The following is a 19392-nucleotide window of genomic DNA, read 5'->3' on the forward strand; positions in this document are numbered from 1 at the left end:
CGCTATGCACGCTGGGAAATGTAGTTCAGTTTGCTTAACGGTACTGGCATCTTGGTAAAACAGAAAAAAAAATTACATTTTTTTATACATTTAAAAATGGATATTTTGTTATTTAATTGTACTCTCCATGTTGTGTATGCAGGTCATGCTGATCGATACTTATGATCCTGAGAAGAGCTTGCTTTTCTTTTTGTATATATTAGTACCGTATTATGAAGACAACAAGCGTATATTTATATCGCCTCTCTCCCAGTTTATTTTGCTTGATTTTAGATCTATACGCGCATATGTGCAAGGTAAACAGTGCATATAGGCAGTTCATTAGATTATAATTGGACATTATTCTTACAGTAGAAATCTTGTTATTTTAATATGTTTTTTTTAAATCTTCAGTTTACCCTTATGTCTAGTTTATGCATTTTTATTCTAGATAATACGGTAATAACAAAAAAAAATGTGGTACTGTGTCTTTAAGAGACACAATCCTCCACAATCCCATCAGCCCCCCAAATCAGCAGCGCACAATTGTGCTCAGCGCGGAAACAGAAAATACAGTGGCACGAAATATTGTTTTTTCACGGAGTTTTACACAATATGTGTGAAATGATCATAGCGAATTCCTTACTTATTGCATCTTAAGGTATATAAGTATGTTTGTTTTGATGCTTTGATTGTACGCAGGACGCTCTGTGTCAGTCTTGTTTCAATCCCGCCGCTAGCATACCAGGCCTCCACGTTTAACGTGTGAAACGCAAGCGAATCTTATTTATGATAATAAGAGGCTTATTTTAAAATGTCTGGGTTTAACTTCGGGGCCGGAGCTGGAGGGTTGAGTTCTACAGTCTCGGCTGGAGGAGGGTTTGGCGCATTTGGAGCTGCCGCCGGTGCTTCAAGGTAAGAAGATAAAATAAAAACAGACCAGGGTTTAACCTGCCCACAGAGTGTCGACGTGCTCTATGTCGGATTGCAACTGACATATTTGCACACTTTTAGACGTCGGCAGTGCATTTAGAAATAGTGTGTATAGAAAGAATAATGGACTGAAATAAATAGAATGGTGTGTATTACGCGAGTTATCACTATTACATTATATATAGACAGAGATGGTTAAGCTACATTTAACTAAATTTGCATTTAGGAAACAGTATTGTTGTTTTGTGTATATATATATATATATATATATATATATATATATATATATATAATACATTTGCCTTAATCATGTTTATTTACTTCAAATCCTACTGTGTAGACAATTTGATTGTGCCATTTTTTTAAAATAATTTTTTTTTAAAACAATTTTAAGTATGCATCTAAAATGGAAAGGTTTTGTGTGAATTTCATTACTAGGAGGAATACATCTTGCACATGGTTCTCCTGTCAGACACTGACCTTGTGTGTCTGTGTATCCTCGGCCCTCTAGCGAGTGTTCAGCCTGTGGGAACCTGGTTCTGCTCGGATGTTTTGTTGAAGTGCTTCACAAGTGTTGTTTAGATCACTGCTAAGGCAAGCTAAAAAGAAACTAGTTGCCTGATCTGTCCTGTGTCACACGGTTGCTATGCAACGGGTCTTTTATATCCCTGACATTAAGTCCTGCTTTTAAACCTTTCCTCTGTTGCAATTTTAGCTTGCTGAATCCAGCAGGCTCAAAACGTCCACAGTACAGGGCGTTTTGTGTTGTCAGTTGTCTCGTTTTAAGTCTCATCATTCTACAGTTGTGCACAGTGTGTCAAAAGCAAGCCTGTTCAAATCGTCACGCTCCAGAATCACTTCTGATCCAGTTTGACTCGGGTGAAGCCAGGTTTTTCCATTTCAACACTGTAATTTCACTTCTGTGTTAACATAAACAAACTAGGGATCAAGAGGGATATAAATAAGACTAGCAGCTGGATCCATTCCTGATTTTACTCTGAGCTTAGTGAGATCCACTGGAGCTTGTTACCTATACTCTGCAGCTGATTAAGCTTGTATCATAACCTGGAATGGGTGGAACTGTTTTGCAATAGGAGGCTTATTTCCACCCCTGCTAAAAGTGGTGGAGGAGCAAAACCTGGAAAAGATTGAAACTGCTATGCAGTAGGAGTCTTATTTCCATCCCTGAACAATGAACCGGTTATTGATCGCCGTGGCTTTTATTTTGCGAGCCTTCGTTGATGTTTGCTGTCACTAGCACATGCATGTTTGCGGTTGTGTATTTGAAGGTTTTAGTGAAGAGGCTACACATTGTAAGCTTCTTGCTTTTGGTTATTATCTGTTCGATATTCGATTGGGGAATTGGCTGCTGGTTGCACCTTTAGGGGTGTTCCGATTAAAATCAAGTGGAACCTCTTATACGGTTGCTGGAGCACAGTGAGCATGTCTGGAAGTGGGTGAGTGGCAGGTTCTAGTGTCAGATCAGTGAAAACAGTTACAAGTGATTTGCAGGTCAGTGTTGGTAACAGTAGGCAGCACCATGCTGAGTCTTTTTTACCCCGAGTTTTTTGGACAGCAAACCTACAGGAGCAGTTATTTTTTTATGGTGTAAACATTAAAACATCATTATCACATTATCAGCTGTAAGACTGTTTGTTTGTTTTTCCTATACAGTACAGTTTGTGCTGCAGCCGTAAATAGCCCGATCAAATTTTAGAAAAGCAATTTTTGAATTGGATCCCTGCCACAAATACTGGTTGCAAGAGCTTTTTAGCTCATGCTCAAATCACAAACTAATTTAGGAACGTGAAATTATCAAAACATAATTTACTAAATTAAACTGTTAACTAAACCACAAAGCAAATGGATAACCTACTGAATTTAGCAGCTGATCTCTCCGAGTTAATGGTTAGTCGTTTAGTGGAAGTGAACTAAAGTGAAGTGTGCAGTAACCCTGCTGTTACTTGCAGCCAATCAGAGCTAGAGTTTTGTGTGCCGCATGCTGCCACCCAAACAATGCCCATTCATGACCTCGGTGAAATACTGACTGTACTTTATTCACTGTATCAGTCCCATTCCCAGCACAGTTTATATTCACGCTTGTCAGCTTTCCTTTCAACATCAATTCTAAACCGTGAATGGAGAATTGGACTGGACCAAAGAGAGAGCGCGGGTAATATTATTTAAAAAGCATGAATTTATAGGTCATTATTGGTACCGTATTTAAAACCCATCAATCGGAAATGTTTAATTTATTTTGCCAGTTAGTTTGAATCTCGACGTGCAGCGCTTACGGGACCTCTCTCTTTTCTGCCAGCCCTCCGTCAATGTCTGGCCGCCTAAATGAAATATCCATACGAATTTGAATAGTGTGCTCAGTGCCGGTATTTGTGTTTGCGTGCATGCTTGAGCAGCTGTGTCGTTGGGGAGTATGACTTGACAGTATTGCCCAAGTAGCAATACACAGGTTACCAATAACGCTAAACAATTGCAACCTTGCATTCTGAATTCCTGTAACAGTGGTCTCTCTTTGTTCTTCCAGTAACCCTGCTGGCACAGGGGGCTTCACCCTGGGCAACATGGCCTCTGTGGCTCCGACGATCGGTGCTGGCACCACCACCACCACCACCTCATCCCTGGGACTTGGAGGCGGACTCTTTGGGCAAACAAAACCTGCCACTGGCTTCTCCTTCGGGGGAGCCCCCACTGGTAGTGCTTTATTGTAGAAGAATTCTCTTGGGTTCTTTTGGGTTTCTTCTTTGCATTCAAATATAAATCTACTTAATTCTCCTTACAGGAACCGCAGCAACATCGACTGTGACAGGGCTGACACTGGGTGAGTGCTTTTACACCAATACAGGATGCCTTAAACATGTAGAATATCCCATAGGCCTGGCTTACTGGCCACGCTGACCCCTTGAGTGGGCTGAAAATCAACGTGTGACTTGCACGGCACGGTCAGTCAGAACCACCCTCGCTCAGAGCAATGCAGTGATCATTTGTTTCTGTTGTAGGGGCACCTGCAACCACGGCTGCGGCTACAACAGGCTTCAGTTTAGGGTTTAGTAAACCAGCCGCCTCCGCCGGCCCCTTCAGTCTTCCCACCGCGGGAGGGGGCCTCTCTTTGGGGTCCACACTGACGTCGGCAATGCCAGCAGGTATGATTGGAACGAATCCGTTTAGCATGGCATCACAGCTGCTGAGATGTGGCACCAGCTGTTGATGGAGGGGGTCATTTTTTGTTAAAGCAGTTTTAAAGGGTAACATTGCTCAAATATAACAGATACAGTGCTTCCTTGATGAGTTGCTACATGGCACATATGAATATAGTGGAATATTCAGACCAGTGAATTAGTGGTGAACTGTTATACAGTGAAGTGTAATGCTTCACAATTTCCTGTCAGTGTGGCTTCACATTGAATTAACCACACTGAAATAATAATGAAGGAGCACTGTACTTCTAAATTCAAAACCATTCCATATCTTTGAATCTTGTGTCTCAAAACCATTGCATAGCTTTTGAATCTCGTCTCTTAAAGCTTGCCTGGTTTGTGTGCTACACAGTATTAATGCCTTGGTCTGGAATGCTTTTTGCAACAGCTGGCAACGACAACACTGTATAGGATGTCTAAATCAAACCCTTGCAACGCATGCATGCATCAATGTGTACTGCATGTCCGTTTCTAATTCGAGGGGGTGTTAATCGCACACATGGGACTGAGGTAGAAATGGGATTTGCACAGGATTGGATGCAAGGTTCTGAGGTACAACCATTTTTTTTCCTACTTGTATCTGCAGGTTCGACTGGGTTTTCGCTCAGCCTGGGCAGCACCCCGGCTTCATCTACAGCATTAACAGGCCTGTCGCTGGGTTCTTCAGGGTTAGGGTCAAGTCTGTTTGCAAGCTCTGCAGCCACAGGTAACAGCAGCTAATGAGTTTGTGTGTCGCACTTGACATTTGCCAATGTTAAGCAAGTGTGTTCCAGGTATAGAAGGATTGCTTTCTAATACAGTCCGGCCTGGATCAATCCCCATATATCTAGAAGGAGGATTAATGGTTAATGCTTACTCCCTTGATCTAACTGTTATAGAGAAGACCTCTTTGAAAACTCTATGTAAGCGACTTCTGCAGGCTGTGCGAAGTTGCCATTCTTCACTGGGGATTCCACAGGGAGCGTAGCATTGGTTTTGGCACTCCTGTGGGTTTGGAAAGCAAAATCTGCAGAGGTGGCCTTTCTCCTCCAGGTGCCGGTAGCTTGCCTGCGTCCTCTGTTCTACATCCTGTTCACACATAGGTTTGGCGAGAGAACAACCAGTTCTCGAGAGCTGTGATGAGGGAATATGATTGCATATATTGGGAGAAAGCAGGGATATTTTAATAAAATGAGTATTTCATCAATGACACTCGTCCTTTGTGTGTATGTCTAAATGTTAAAATGTCTTTTCATCTCTAGGTCTCGGACAGGGTTTTGGACAAGGTCTCGGGCAGAGCTCTCTAGGCTTGGGCTTGACTTTAGCAGCTCCTGCAGCTACTACCAGCCAGGGTCTTGGAGGAGTCGATTTCACTAACTCTTCGGAGAAAAAGAGTATGTATTTACCAAGCCCTGCCTTCGACAGAGTCTGACTTGTTGAATGTTTTAGTATTTGTACAAATGGTGTGCGTTGAGAAACCTACATCTGCACCTGAAGTTTAAAATGAAATTGTTTTTATTTGCTATGTATTTAATTTTTTAATGCTTGTAAGCATATCTATTCAATGTTGGCACTTGAATCAAGTGTTCTTTTGGAACTTGATGCTGTCATACTGTGGGCACATTCCTAAACAAAATAAGTGTGTCCACATGCATACGGACAGTACTTAATTTATTTAGGATCATGTCCACAGTATGCCAGTGTCAGGCTCCAAAGGAATTCTTCATGTGCCAAGACATATACATACTGTATATACACAGTGTATATATGTTTAGTTTTGAACTCTCCAGATTCTAAATTGTTTTTTAATTGTGCAGGTGACAAATCATCAGGAGCCAGACCAGAGTAAGTGCACTTTTAAAATTAGTTTGCAGCTTAACCCCTTAGGACCCAGGTATGTGTTTGGGTAATCTTTCTGTAACAGAGAAACATGCACTAGCTACTGTAGTTTACAGTTGAAATGTACTTGGAGAGAGTACATGTTTGAGAGCTCCATTGAGCGGAAACAGAAAATGACATACAAATCGAATCCTAACAATAATAATGAGAAGGATACGTTATTTGATATGATATTTGGATCCTCCGGCGCGCTCTGTGGTGTCTCGGATCCTCCGGCGCGCTCTGTGGTGTCTCGGATCCTCCGGCGCACTCTGTGGTGTCTCGGATCCTCCGGCGCGCTCTGTGGTGTCTCGGATCCTCCGGCGCGCTCTGTGGTGTCTCGGATCCTCCGGCGCGCTCTGTGGTGTCTCGGATCCTCCGGCGCACTCTGTGGTGTCTCGGATCCTCCGGCGCGCTCTGTGGTGTCTCGGATCCTCCGGCGCGCTCTGTGGTGTCTCGGATCCTCCGGCGCACTCTGTGGTGTCTCGGATCCTCCGGCGCGCTCTGTGGTGTCTCGGATCCTCCGGCGCGCTCTGTGGTGTCTCGGATCCTCCGGCGCGCTCTGTGGTGTCTCGGATCCTCCGGCGCGCTCTGTGGTGTCTCGGATCCTCCGGCGCGCTCTGTGGTGTCTCGGATCCTCCGGCGCGCTCTGTGGTGTCACTCTGTAGTGTTCCATTCCCTCTCCTCTTTTTAATGCATGTTTCTTTTTCTTAATATTTAGGGATAGTAAAGCGCTTAAGGATGAAAACCTACCTCCTGTCATCTGCCAAGATGTAGACAATTTTCAGTAAGTTCAAATATTATACACATTATTGCAACTCTAATTTACAGTTTGATCTAGGGACCTGTAGGGCTTCAAAATCTTACATTTTGATTTCTTGAAGTATTGTAGCACTGGCTGGCAGTCTCTGTATTCTTTACAAACATCTAGCTAATGTATCTTTCAGGTATTCATATCATGTCATATCACGAGTGCTTGAATACCTCTAAAGTTTGCAGCATGCTCCGTGATGCTCCATGCAAGACTGACCTCCTTTTATTTAATCTCCATTTCCTTTAGAAAGTTTGTGAAGGAGCAGAAACAGGTTCAGGAGGAGATCAGCCGTATGTCCTCCAAGGCAATGCAGAAAGTGCAGGATGATATTAAGAGTCTGAAGCAGCTGCTGTCTGTGTCTGCCAGTGGCCTGCAGAGAAACTCCCAGGCCATTGATAAGCTGAAGATTGAAACGGCACAGGTAGGCATCGACGCCAAGCATTTTGCATAGAGGCGATGGCTGGAATATCTTTTATACGTAATACCTACATAATGCACGGTCATCAAGTTTTAAAAACGGATGTGGATGAAATAAGTCTTAAGACTCCTATTGCAGAGCAGTTTCACCAATCCAAGTTTAATATGTGCTTGATTAGCCCCAGTGTAAGGTAACAAGTTCAGGTGTGTCTTGCTGAACTTAGAGTAAAACCAGGAATGGATCAAACTGCTATGCAATGGGAGACTGATTTCCATCCCTGTGAATGCCAATCATGTGGTTTCAACACGTGTTGGTCACTTTTTTTTTTTTAAAGGAAGTTTGAAGATACACATTTGGTTTTGGCTTTTTGCTCATTTTGCAGCGGTGTAAATCTTGTGAAGTGTATTCTCTAGCTTCAATTGTGTATTCAGATCTGACCATAAGCAGTATATGTGTTAGTAAATTGTCTTTTAATATCCAAAACACTTCACATTTTCATGCAAATTCTTACTTATCCATTTTAAAAGAAAAATATTAAAGATATATAACTCGAGATAGATAACTGATACTATGTTTTTAATTTTTATTTTTCAGGAACTCAAAAACGCAGAAATTTCCTTACGGACGCAGAAGATCCCTCCTGGTCTGCAGCATGAAAACACCGCCCCATCTGAGTAAGCAGTAGCTCTTGTTCTTTCAGGTTAATGGGTTGCTCTTCACATCACACAGGCCACGTGCATTCTACTGTAGGACGCTGGGTGTTGGACTTTTTATTTTCAGAGCTGTATCAGTTATACTTCAAAGTAGCCACGTTCGGCAGACTTTACAATTTGTAGTACAATTTGTAATCATTGGTAAACTGCTTCAGTAACTAAACGTGGGCAGAACAAACTTGATATGCAATTCATGGATCTGCTGAATAGTTAACATGCCAGCCTTTCCTCTCCCATTCCAATGAGCTCAGCCTCCCCCCTCCAGTCCCTCTTGATCATTTTTTAACTTTTGCATCGCCCTGTAAGACTATTCTCTCGCTCTCTCTCTCTTACTTTTTCCCTTTCTGTTTTTTTTTTTCACTTTTCTGCCCTGTCTTGTTTTGTTTGTCTTTCATTCTGTTCACTATATTGTGATGATATCCTTGATATTCATTCTGTGTTTTGTAATAACATTTTTTTTTTTTAATTAAATTAAATAAAAACTTGGGCACCACCTGGTAAATGTGCGAGTGTGAAGCGTGCGTCTCTCTTTGTAACGGCAGCTACTTCCGGGTGCTGGTTGCGCAGTTTGAAGTGCAGTTGCAGCTCTATCGACAGCAGATAGAGGAACTGGAGAACCACCTGACCGCCCAGGCCAGCAGCTCGCACATCACGCCTCAAGGTAAGCCGTGCAGCTCCCTGCAGCGCTGTCTTTGCATTCAAGAATGTGTATTTGTTCACTTTTATCAGCTGATTTGCTATATTTTTTTCAGACGTCATTTATGCATTTGTTTCCTTTGCTTTTTGATAGTCCTTTTTTAAATTCTGTTGTGTGAACCAATACGATCATGAATATTGAAATGTTTGTCTCGGCACTATGATGTAGCTCTTTAATAACAAGCTGCAGTATTAAACGTTGTGATGCATGACCTGTAGCTGTACAGTGTTGAGCCGTGCATCAGTGTGTTTCTGTGCTTGCTTGTCTTCTTGCAGACCTGTCTCTAGCCTTGCAGAAACTCTACCAGACCTTTGTGGCTCTAGCTGCTCAGCTGCAGTCTGCACATGAAAACGTGAAGGTGGGTTTAATGTCTTTTCTAACAGGAAAGCATTGCTACTGTCTGTGTCTTCTTACACAATTTGGGGACAGATTTAAAAAAGAAAACTTCTAGTCTTTATATGGGGGGACATATGAAGGATGCGAATGCATGAGCTGGGTGCCATTTTTTCCTTAGAAAATGCAAGGAAATGTATTGTGTCTAAGACTACACTTTACACTTTTCAGCTATTTTCAATATTTCATGCATGAAAGGGTTACAGCATGTTTTAAAAGGCTGTCCAACAAAATAACAAACATGCACGCTCTCTCTCTCTCTCTCTCGCTCTCTCGCTCTCTCTCTCTCTCATATCAGATCCTGAAACATCAATACCTGGACTACCGGAAAGTGATCCTGGAAGACTCCACAGATGTGTTCGAGTCCAAGCGGGCCGCTACCAAGAAGTATCGGGCCGCCCCGCGTGTCACCACTGGCCCCACCCCTTTCAGCAGTATACCCAATGCAGCAGCCATTGCCATGGCTGCAACACTAACCCAGCAGCAACAGCCTGCTACAGGTCTGAATGCATTCAAGTTATAGAGCAGTAGTCTTGTGAGTTAGCTAGGAAAATAAACAGCTCGGCTTGTGTGAACTTCAGTTTACAGTCTGCCTTTTTTTTTTTTTTTTTTTTAATGCAATGAGAATTAGGAGGATTGCTTAGTTTAGAGAAAGATGAACGGCTCGCCACTGGGTGAGGATTTTGATGACTTGAAACAATGTTGGTTTTCCCGAATTAAGGCAAGTCTATGGGGTCTGTTTTAGTGGACTTAATCTCTGTGGATCTAAAATACCTCCACCTTCTTTCTTTCTTTCTTTCTTTCTCAGCCATGATCTTGGTTGTGAAAGCAATGCTTCATTTTAACGTTTAGAGCTTATCTTCTAATAATTGCACCTATTTGCAGGGGTATGCAAGTTTTATACAAGGTAGCTTGCCAAAAAAGGTCATTCTGAATATTTGTATGTAGAGGGAGTGACTATACAGGGTAGATCCAGCAATAACAGTCATTTGATACTTGATCCTAGCAGCTTTCTGTGTCAGGATTTATTAATTGTATCGCTCTGTACCCTTAAATGTGACCTGTTTTATGTTGCTTCCAAGACTATGCACAACAGCATCATACTGGGGACAGTATGTGTAGCATATCACCACCTTCTAATTTATGCATTCTCAGATTGGACAGAATATTATCCACTAATCATCAAGTGAAAGTAAACCAGAGCGCTGCAAGCCTGACACTATAGATAGTGTTCTACTGATCGATCAGAATTGTGTGCCATTGCGTGTCTTTTGTTTTTTATAATGTATTTAAAATGTATCTCTTAAATAAAAAAACCGAACAGCAGAAGTGAATTCCAAAGTGCCAATGTAAGTGAATAGACTTCCTGGTTTGATTCTGGACATGCCTCTGCAGCTTCAGTATAAAATGCTTCCTCTCCATTGAAGCAGCAACACGTATGGAACCACTAGGAGACTAGTGCTTGCTGGCGTCGCCTCTTCTTGCTTGTAGTTTGTGTCCGTGGAGATGCATGGCTGTCTTCTGAAACGGCAGCGTAGGTGTGGTAACTTAACAAGCACCCGTAACCTCAGACGCTCGATTGTAAATTAGTAACGGAAAGGTGCCAGGTGAAGGCAGAAGCCGGAACGTTTCACGACTTGATTTATTTCTCATGGTTTTAACTTTTTTTCAAGCACTTGCGACGTGTGCATCTGAAATCATGTATTTGTTTTTATTTTAGATTTTCAATCGTTATTTGTTTGTAATGAGGGTTTTTTTTTGTAGTATTGCCGTGTTTCATCTGCACTAACTGATAATTATTGGTAACTGCTGTTTTTAATTTAAATGCATTAAGCCAGCCACACGGAAGTCTAAAACTTTTTCGAGGCATGCATAATATAGTACTAGGAAGGTAGATACATAACATTGAGATTCATTATTACAGAAACGTTGTACAAGTTTTATCTCATAGCCATTTAATAAAAGTAAGTTAAGTTGATATAGATTTAGTAAAATGTACAGAATTTAGTGCATGACATCTCTAGAATTCTTTTCTTTTCGTGTTGACTCACGAGCAGACTCTAACAGGTATTCACATTTCTACCTGATATTTCACTGCATGAAAACCAGACCACATCTCTTTTAAAGGCTCTATCATTTTGAATAGCGCCAGTGAGGTATTACCTGACGTAACCAGCGAGAGGTTTAAGGCACGACTCCTAACCCCTGAAAGGCACATTGATGCCACTGGAGCAGGATGGACAATCCGCAGGATCAACAGGACACTATAGTACTACTTGTACTAATGGATAAAAACAGTTGCACATTGCTATGCTGTATTCTGTAAAGGAGTAGTTTAATGCAAATTATTACGAAAAGTATCGGTGAATTCTAATACAAAGTGCCATAGAGCGGACATGCCTATAGCTTTATTATGTCATTTGTTTGTTGAATCTAATGATGGAGGCATAAACACAAAGGCAAGAAGTTCAATGTAGTCTGTAGTTGTGACAACGCAAGCAAAACCCATGCTCTTAAAAATAGAAGCAATATATATTGACGTATTTGGAAGCATCTCCATAAAAGGACCTGGTATGTTTTTGCAGTATTGTGATGGGGGTACAGACTCTGTGGTACTGGATTTGTGTTCGGTACACATCTGTATTCTATGGTTCTGTAGGTCATGGGTGTGTAACTAGAAAAACATCCCCTTTTGTGGCTGTTGTTTTAAAAGGCAACACCTTTACAGTCAGAACCTCTTCTGGGAAAGCCTTTTAGGCAGGGGCTTTGTGTTTTCAGAGTGTTATAAAACGTGGCATTGGTGTGACTTTTTGGGTTTCTGCATTTTTATAAATCATGAGAATTCAACCAGTCGCTGTGAAGGGTTTGTCAAAATCCCAGCATCTTGTGTAAAGATGTCCTCTCGTGCATGGGTTAGAAAGGGTCAATAGAAACCCTGGTTGTGTTTAACAGTAGTTCTGGGATCCAGTCTTGTTTTTGTGATGAAGTTCTGCATCTCCTCTTGTTCTGCAGGCTGCTTGTGTTTCTCATGTTTGTTCTACAGCTTGTATTCTGTGATTCTCTCAGTTAAGTTTCTACGGGTGCAAACAATCTACAGTTAATCTTGGGTCGTAATGATGCAGACAGCACTTTTTCAGATAGTGTCTTTACATTGCATTAAGTTTCCACGGTTATCTTTGATCATTGGTACGTTTTTTGTAGCCACATTTTATTAAAACCTGCTGCTGTATTTCAGTAACCATTACTACTTTTAAACACACATCATTTTTTTTTTTTTTTTTTTTTTTTTTACTTCATGGTTACAAACCATTCAACAGAAATGCCATTCCCTTACATTATACCCCCGGGAATGCTTTGTTTTTGTTCACACAGACACTAATGTCTTTTTTTATTTTATTTTTGCAATTACATTTTGGGTTGTTTTTCATAAACACAAAAAATACCTCAACATCTATTTTCCTCCACCTAATTTAATCAAACCACAGTAAAAAAAAATAATTGAAACTGTTTTTATTTTTTCTAGTAGTGTACACTGACAGTTCTACATGTAGTTGCTAAAGAGGGCTATCTTGTCTCAATATGATTATGTTGTTTTTTGTGTAACTAATCTAGGTTGTCTTGTTTACTATACCAGACATATCGTATTCCATTTCATATCGATTGGATTGAGATATATATTTTTTTCATATGTTTGGCACCACTGTGTTTTAGAGAAATAATCAAATCTTTTGTGTAGCCCTTATGTTGGCATATTAATATTACTACTGAACCCACATTCCCAGAGCTCTTAAAAACAAGACTAGAAACAGGACAGCAATGTGCTGCAGGAAACCTTTTGAGGGCTTTTTTTAATTTCATTTTTTCTACCGTTCAGCCATACTAGGGTTCAAAGGGCTACAGTATATAAATCTCTGTGATGTGACAGATTAACAGGAGCGGTCAGGCTGGCACGTAACCCTACTGGAAAACCCTTTTCTTCTATGCCAGAACAGCCAAATGCGGTTCGCACTGACTTATAATATTTATTATTATTATTATTGTTATTATTATTCTGAAAACCCTTAATGGTGTTTGATTAACCTCTCTTGATTTTTTTGCATGCTAGAGGGCGATATCGTACTGGAAGCGAGCCCTGTCTAACACTGTTGTAATTCTGTTAGACACATTCCCACTAACTAATCCATGCACTGGTTCTGTGGGCATATTGTGGTATTTATTATTTACTGGTCCACGGCATTTCAAAGAGACACCTTGTTGCAATCACATTAAGGGTTTTGCTATTTAAAGCCTCAGTTCAAAGTTACTTGACTTGGGGGGGATTTTATAGTTTATTCCGTTATGTTATCAAACCACATTTTTAAACATGTGGGTGACCCAGTTTGCCAAACACTGGTGGGTTTGTTTTTTTGGCATAGAAGGGCCTAAAGCTTATTTCTGTCAGGAAAGTAAAAAAAAAAAAAAAAAAAAAAAAAAGGTTTTAAAAGTTGTTTTTTAGCAGACTGTAAAAACTGAAAGGGGATATTGTCTCTGAATCAATGATTTTGAAGTGTGAATGTATTAACTTTTCTTGTGGGTGCATAGAAGGGTGTGCCTTTAAACGATGCATATAAAGAGAAGTGTGTTTAATTCAGTTTTGGCACATAAAGCTTCCAAATCTAGAGTATTGTTGTTCTTATTGTTGACGGACTTGGACTTGTGGTCCAGTAGAGTTTTTAGCGCAAGGCATTTTGTTTAAGCTGCTGCTGTCTGTCATGTCTCATGTAATTGAACTGCTTTAAATTGACAATAAATCAATTAAAGAAAGCCCTTGTGTCGTTTCTTTTTGACTTTGTAAAATTTTCTTGCAAAATTGGACAAAAATACAAAATCGATTTTTTTTTTTATTTAATAGGAGCAACTTTGTTTAGTTAAAGTTGCAACTTCATATCAATTTCTTTTCTTTTTTTTATTATTTATTAATCCTGTTGGTTCCCAGTCCTAGTTCTATCTCAAGGTGCTATTAAACGAAATCCCCATATCGGCACACTTAAAGAAAGTGATCTATTGTACGCATATCTATATAGATACAATTCGTTCCATGAATGCCAGGGGCATTAGTCCTTGCAATAGAAACAATTCATTGCGCATTAAACTGTATTGGCTTCGCACCACACTGGGAAGCATGTGAAAGACGTATTGATTTGTAATGTATGTGCCAGTCTCATTATGTGAAGTTTAAAGGCTGACATCCCATTCTGTGATCCCAAATCACAAACCTGCTGCTACTAAAAGCTTCTTTTGTATTTGATCTGTTCTTTTTGTAATTGCTTTGCTAGCTGTAGAGTAAGGCAGGTTTTCTGGTTTCTCTGTACCAGGAGCACAGCCGTCTCTGGGGGCTAGTTTCGGAGCGCCCTTCGGCTCAGGTATGAGCACTGGCTTGCAGTCAAGTGGCTTGGGCTCTACAAGCCTTGGAGGTACATTTTAACCTTTCTCCTCTTTCTGAACCATGCACCTGCTTCTTCTAAACCCCTCCACTTTGTGTTACGCAGGCAGTCACTAATAATAATACAATACCATAGCTTTGTTTGGTCATCATTTAGAGCAGCCAGAATGTCTTCATAGAAGCCAGCCCTGTCTAGTGATCTGCCACTAGTTTCCTTTTCTTTTGGCTGGCAAAACACTGCAGTGCACAAGATAGGGCTAGTGCTTACTAATACAAAGACATTGCTTATGCCTGTGTCAGGCAACTGGAACTGAAGGGCAGCCTGCGCTCCTTTCAAAGCACCTTAAAAACAAATCAGAACATGCTATTTGAGTGTTTGCAATTTGAACTGATAAAATGCATGGGTGGGGGAAAAAATTTAAACTTGGTTAAGGATGACAGTAAACCAGCCATTGATTTACAATAAGAGTGACCTGGACTTACCTGCTAGCTCCTTTCTCATTCACCTGTCAAGAAAGTTGACACTTACTGTAAGAAGGGGTTTAGATGTCAGGCTGTGAAGCACTCGCCAGCTTTCATTAAAGGCAGCGGTCTTTATTCCTCCTACTTTCTGAGCTCTATGGGACAGGTTTGTTTTTTACATGTCGTTTGAGGAGATGTTGTTTTTCAGATACAAGCAGTTATCTGGTGGTGAAACCACAACTGATCATCTCTTCTGCAGTTGCTGTGTTCACTCGGATAATGTCAGATTATTCTGATTACTTTTTACCAGGGGTCACTTCACATCTGAGAAATCAAAATTCATGTGTGCTTGACCAAGACGAAATCTCTTGCCAGCAGGAAGAGAAGGCGGCCGCTGTTTAGAGCAAAAAAGTATTCCGGTCTGGGTTTATGATTCTGATTACGAGATTTCCTTTCTAACAACTTTTTCATTTAAAAAAGAAAACACTTTGTAATGAATCTAACTTTGACGGACTCGTTTTCGTGAAGCATGTTTATCTTTACATGCAGCTCAGCCCATTTGTTTTTTTTTTAAATGTAGTTCACTAAATAAATAATAGTTTGGTAAACAACAGTAACGGTAAAGTCTTGATCTTTCAATCGCATGCATGCAGTGAACTGCATATGTACTTGTATTTGCACTTGATTCACGTTTTACCCACATCCAGCCAAAAGGTTTTTAAGGAGTTTTAGAACCCCACTTGATACAGAAGAGCATGTCATTGAAATTAATTGGCCAGATGCACCACTTCTTTATTCGTTCAGCATGTTAAGCATTCACATTTGAGTTCAGTCCCCTAAAGGTAAAGCAGTTGCATAATAAACTTGTCTGTGCAGCAGATGGCATTAGTGTATCTAGTGTGAGATTTCATGAGAGTTGAAAAGTTTGTAGGTTGTTTCTAATTCTCATAGCTGTGCATTCATGATGGGAAATTCAGTAAGACCCGGGCTCCAAACAACTTGTAAACGGTCCTCCTCCAGTGTGATTGGTTGATAATGGACAGTGTACGAGTATCACCAAGCAACACTCTTCCTTCATATAATAGCGTGCACTTGTCCTGCAAGTCTGAAGATACAAATAAAAACCAGTTTATTGCTTCTCCTAAATGCACAGTTGTTGCATGTATTGTAAGGAGAATAGCCAGTAGGTGGTGCTGCTGAGCTGTTTTAAACTATTTTTTCAGCCTGGATAACTCTTGCAACATTTTTTGTTGGAGAATAAAAACCGGTGCCATAATCATGTATCGCAGCATTCTGAGCGTGCTGGTTTAGCTTTCGGGCCGCTGATTAGTTTAAATGCCAGCACTGAGAGATACAGGGAGGGAGAATGACAAGACCTTGTGTATTCTTTTATTCTTCCAGTTCCACGTGTACTGTATCGATCGTGGTCAGAGTGGTCTGTGAACACCAGGCAGGCTCAGAACAGAGAAAGGCTTTCCTGTTTTGCTGCTGTCTTTACTAATGCCATGCACATCAGTGGAATACATGTATCCATGTGTTATTCTTCTGAGTAGCTCAACCAGCATACAAGACGCTAAAGCTGTAGGACTAATAATATCTACTGGCTTCAGTACACCTTCACTGTCCCGCTTATTGCTATGTGCTTCAGCTTCCAATCTGTTTTAAACCATTCTAAAGACTAAAACACCTAGACCAGCCCTCCCCTCCCCTTCCTGTGAGTCTGCAGGTTTGTCCCCAGCCTTTTATGTGCTGTATAAAACAGAGAGAGAGAGAGTCTTTCACTTGAGGCGATGCATGATTTTTAAGCCAGCTTTGAACCAGGTGTTTGAAATGCTGCCCGTTTCTCTCCTAGCGTTTGGCAGCGCCCCTGGCTTTGGAAGTGGTGCTGCAGGAAGCTCCACCTTTGGATTTGGATCTGCAAGCAAGCCCTCTGGAAGTCTTAGTGCAGGTTAGTAAATACAATACATAAATAAGCATGAGTCGAGTAGAACAACTACTACAATAAATCCTAAACACATGATTACTGTAAGAGTATAAAGTATTTTTTTAATGCATGAAATCTAGATTGGTATACATAAAACTGAGACTGTTATTGGCTTCATTAACTTGGTACACAGCTGTGTTCTAGAACTCTCTGTCAGGTAACGGTCATGGTGGTTGTAGAAGAAAAACTAACCCTTTATTTGCCGAAATGTGTTGGTGATCTTAGCTACCCCATTTAGGTCATGTGACCTTTTAAAATTTCTGAATTATTGTTGCAGTGTTTGGTGGTACACAGCTGCATTCTGTGATTTCCTCACTTGAGTTCCATTGCCACTTTGTTTTCTGCTCGGACTCTGCTGGGTCAGTGATGCAGTCCACACACTTGGAGATGGTGCTTTTCCAGTTGGTACATTGCTGCGTTGTGTTATTCTTTCTGTGTCTTTCTCTTCAAGGCTTTGGCAGCTCTGGCACAACTTCAGGGTTCAACTTCAGCACCCCCGGCATCACGGCGTCGGCCGGCCTGATGTTCGGGGTGTCCAACCCCCCTGCCGCAGGGTTCGGGACAGGGGGGCAGCTGCTGCAGCTCAAGAAACCCCCCGTGGGAAACAAGAGGGGCAAAAGATAAGACTCGCCCAGAAATCCTGAAGGGAATGTAGAGGTAGACAAGCCAATGACGTTACATTCGAAAATATCTATTTTTATAAGTTAAAAAGGTGTAAAAAAAAAAAAAAGGTCAAATGGGTACTATGTGGTGGTGGTAATGACTTGTTTGTTTAATATTTTATTTTTTTGGTTTTTTTTACCCGTGTCGAAGGTAAATATTACGTAAAAATGTACTGCGTGAATCTCAAGCTGAAAAGACTGGTGGTCGAGACTAGGTTTTGCCACATGTGGATATTTAATAAGTGATGATGGCATGGATCAGTTATGGTGACATGACTTTCTCTGAGTATTAAAGAGTCATGTTTAATTGAATCTGTCAGTGTAATAGTGTGCATTCATTGGAGAATTACCAGTTGTATTTTGTTATCCTTAAAAGCAAACATGAGTTGATATTGCTTTAATTGTGATACAAAAGATGCCTTACTTTGTACTGCAGGATATGTAATAATAATAATTCTAATGAATTCTAATTCCGGTAGCTTCAGCATTGCTAAGGATTATGAAAGCATATGTACCATTGGGTTTTCTTCCCCTGGTGTTCGGCATGCGATTTGAATGCAAGCGTGAGGTATTGCTGGTTTTACATGTATGAGTATGTACATTAGCTCAGCTCTAGGACATGCGGGTGAGAAGTTAGGATAATAATGTCTTGTTTTGTTTTTCATTACAAAGTGTACCTTTTTAAAGGTGTTAATGGCACATACTGCTGTATAAGCATCCCAAAAACAGAACTAATTTGTAAATGAGATTAAAAAGGGCACAGGTGATGAAGAGGGATTGTCTGAGGCAGGGGATTCTCACCCTTCAGGTTTTGTGTGGTTTCATGAATCATTTGAACGCACTTGCGGTATGGGGGTGTAGCATTCTCTTAGTACGTGCTTGTTTTTAAGGAGTGCAAGGAAATGCTTGTTACCTTTTAAGACCTCTGAGGTTAAACCAGAATTAAAACGATTCCGACAGCAGGAAGGTCGGACCCATTCGAAAATAATTCTTACCACAGCACTTCTCCAGTTGAGGCAGGTACTAGTCTGGTTTCAAGCAAGAAGGTTGCAGTATGTCAGTGTTTTGGTTAGGTTTTTTTTTTCCCTTTACGTGTGAGCTGCTGGGGTTGTCTATGTCTGCAGTGTATTGGTGGGGTCGTCTTGTAGTAACCCATCTGACTTTCCCAGTTTTGCTTCTACGTTTAAATAACAAGACTTTTTGTGTTGTATCTGCAAGGTCATTCAGTTTGTATGTGTTAAAAGATCTCTGAATTTGTAATTTAAATGGGTATTTTTTTTGTGTGTGCTGTTTTTCTAAGAGTCCACAATGTTTTATTACCAAAATACATAAATATATATACATTTTACTACAACTATATATGCATCAGAATGTATGTGTAAACATGTATTTTTCAACTTGAAACAGTAAACCAATTTAATAAAAACCGTATTTCACAATAAAGTGTGTCCTGCCTTGCTTTGAGTGAAATCTAGTTCAGTCGTGCAGAGTGAGAAGATTCAACATGCAAATGTATTTAGAAAATGAGTTGAAAGACGAAGAAGTTCCAAGTGTCTTGCCTATTGATTAGAGTACAGAACAGAAGCCTGGACCAGTGGACGCACTTGGAAACGAAGTGGAGAAAGACTTTGTACAGAGGGAAGGAGACACTTCTTCACACAGAGAGTGCGTGGTGAGGGGATGGAATGGGTTACTTAGTCATGTTGAGGCAAAAACAGTTGGATCATTTAAGAGCCAATTGACAGTGTTCTGAGATCAATCCTGTACTAGGACTCCTTGTTTGTAAATGATCTTCAGTTCTAACCTAGTATTGGGAACAGTGACCCCACAGTCTCACTGGTGTAAC

General features: G+C 40.7%; 1 protein-coding gene across 2 annotated transcripts; it reads left to right on the forward strand.

The window, feature by feature from the left end:
* The first annotated feature begins 483 nt into the window (after positions 1 to 483).
* On the forward strand, positions 484 to 17625 carry LOC131737671 (nucleoporin p58/p45-like). 2 transcript variants are annotated; one of them, XM_059027989.1, is made up of 16 exons: positions 484 to 894; positions 3455 to 3621; positions 3710 to 3748; positions 3927 to 4070; positions 4711 to 4830; positions 5366 to 5497; positions 5921 to 5948; positions 6703 to 6768; positions 7042 to 7216; positions 7808 to 7887; positions 8469 to 8587; positions 8899 to 8981; positions 9315 to 9516; positions 14371 to 14469; positions 16753 to 16848; positions 17336 to 17625. In XM_059027989.1, the coding sequence occupies exons 1-16, from the start codon at positions 794 to 796 to the stop codon at positions 17506 to 17508; spliced, it is 1824 nt and encodes a 607-aa protein (XP_058883972.1). In that variant the 5' UTR covers positions 484 to 793; the 3' UTR covers positions 17509 to 17625. The 2 variants fall into 2 exon arrangements, with proteins under 2 accessions (XP_058883972.1, XP_058883974.1); XM_059027991.1 differs by lacking the exon at positions 14371 to 14469 and having other exon boundaries at positions 485 to 894.
* The last annotated feature ends 1767 nt before the right edge of the window (positions 17626 to 19392 follow it).

The sequence above is a fragment of the Acipenser ruthenus genome, chromosome 8 (assembly GCF_902713425.1).
Source record: "Acipenser ruthenus chromosome 8, fAciRut3.2 maternal haplotype, whole genome shotgun sequence".
Lineage (NCBI taxonomy): Eukaryota > Metazoa > Chordata > Actinopteri > Acipenseriformes > Acipenseridae > Acipenser > Acipenser ruthenus.

What these genes read in the sequence shown, in the direction of transcription:
- LOC131737671 (XM_059027989.1), top strand. Translation starts at nt 794, where the DNA reads ATGTCTGGGTTTAACTTCGGGGCCGGAGCTGGAGGGTTGAGTTCTACA. An exon ending in CTTCGGGGGAGCCCCCACTG is followed by an intron (nt 3,622 to 3,709) that starts GTAGTGCTTTAT and finishes TTCTCCTTACAG; the next exon opens with GAACCGCAGCAACATCGACT. An exon ending in GGGCTCTACAAGCCTTGGAG is followed by an intron (nt 14,470 to 16,752) that starts GTACATTTTAAC and finishes TTTCTCTCCTAG; the next exon opens with CGTTTGGCAGCGCCCCTGGC.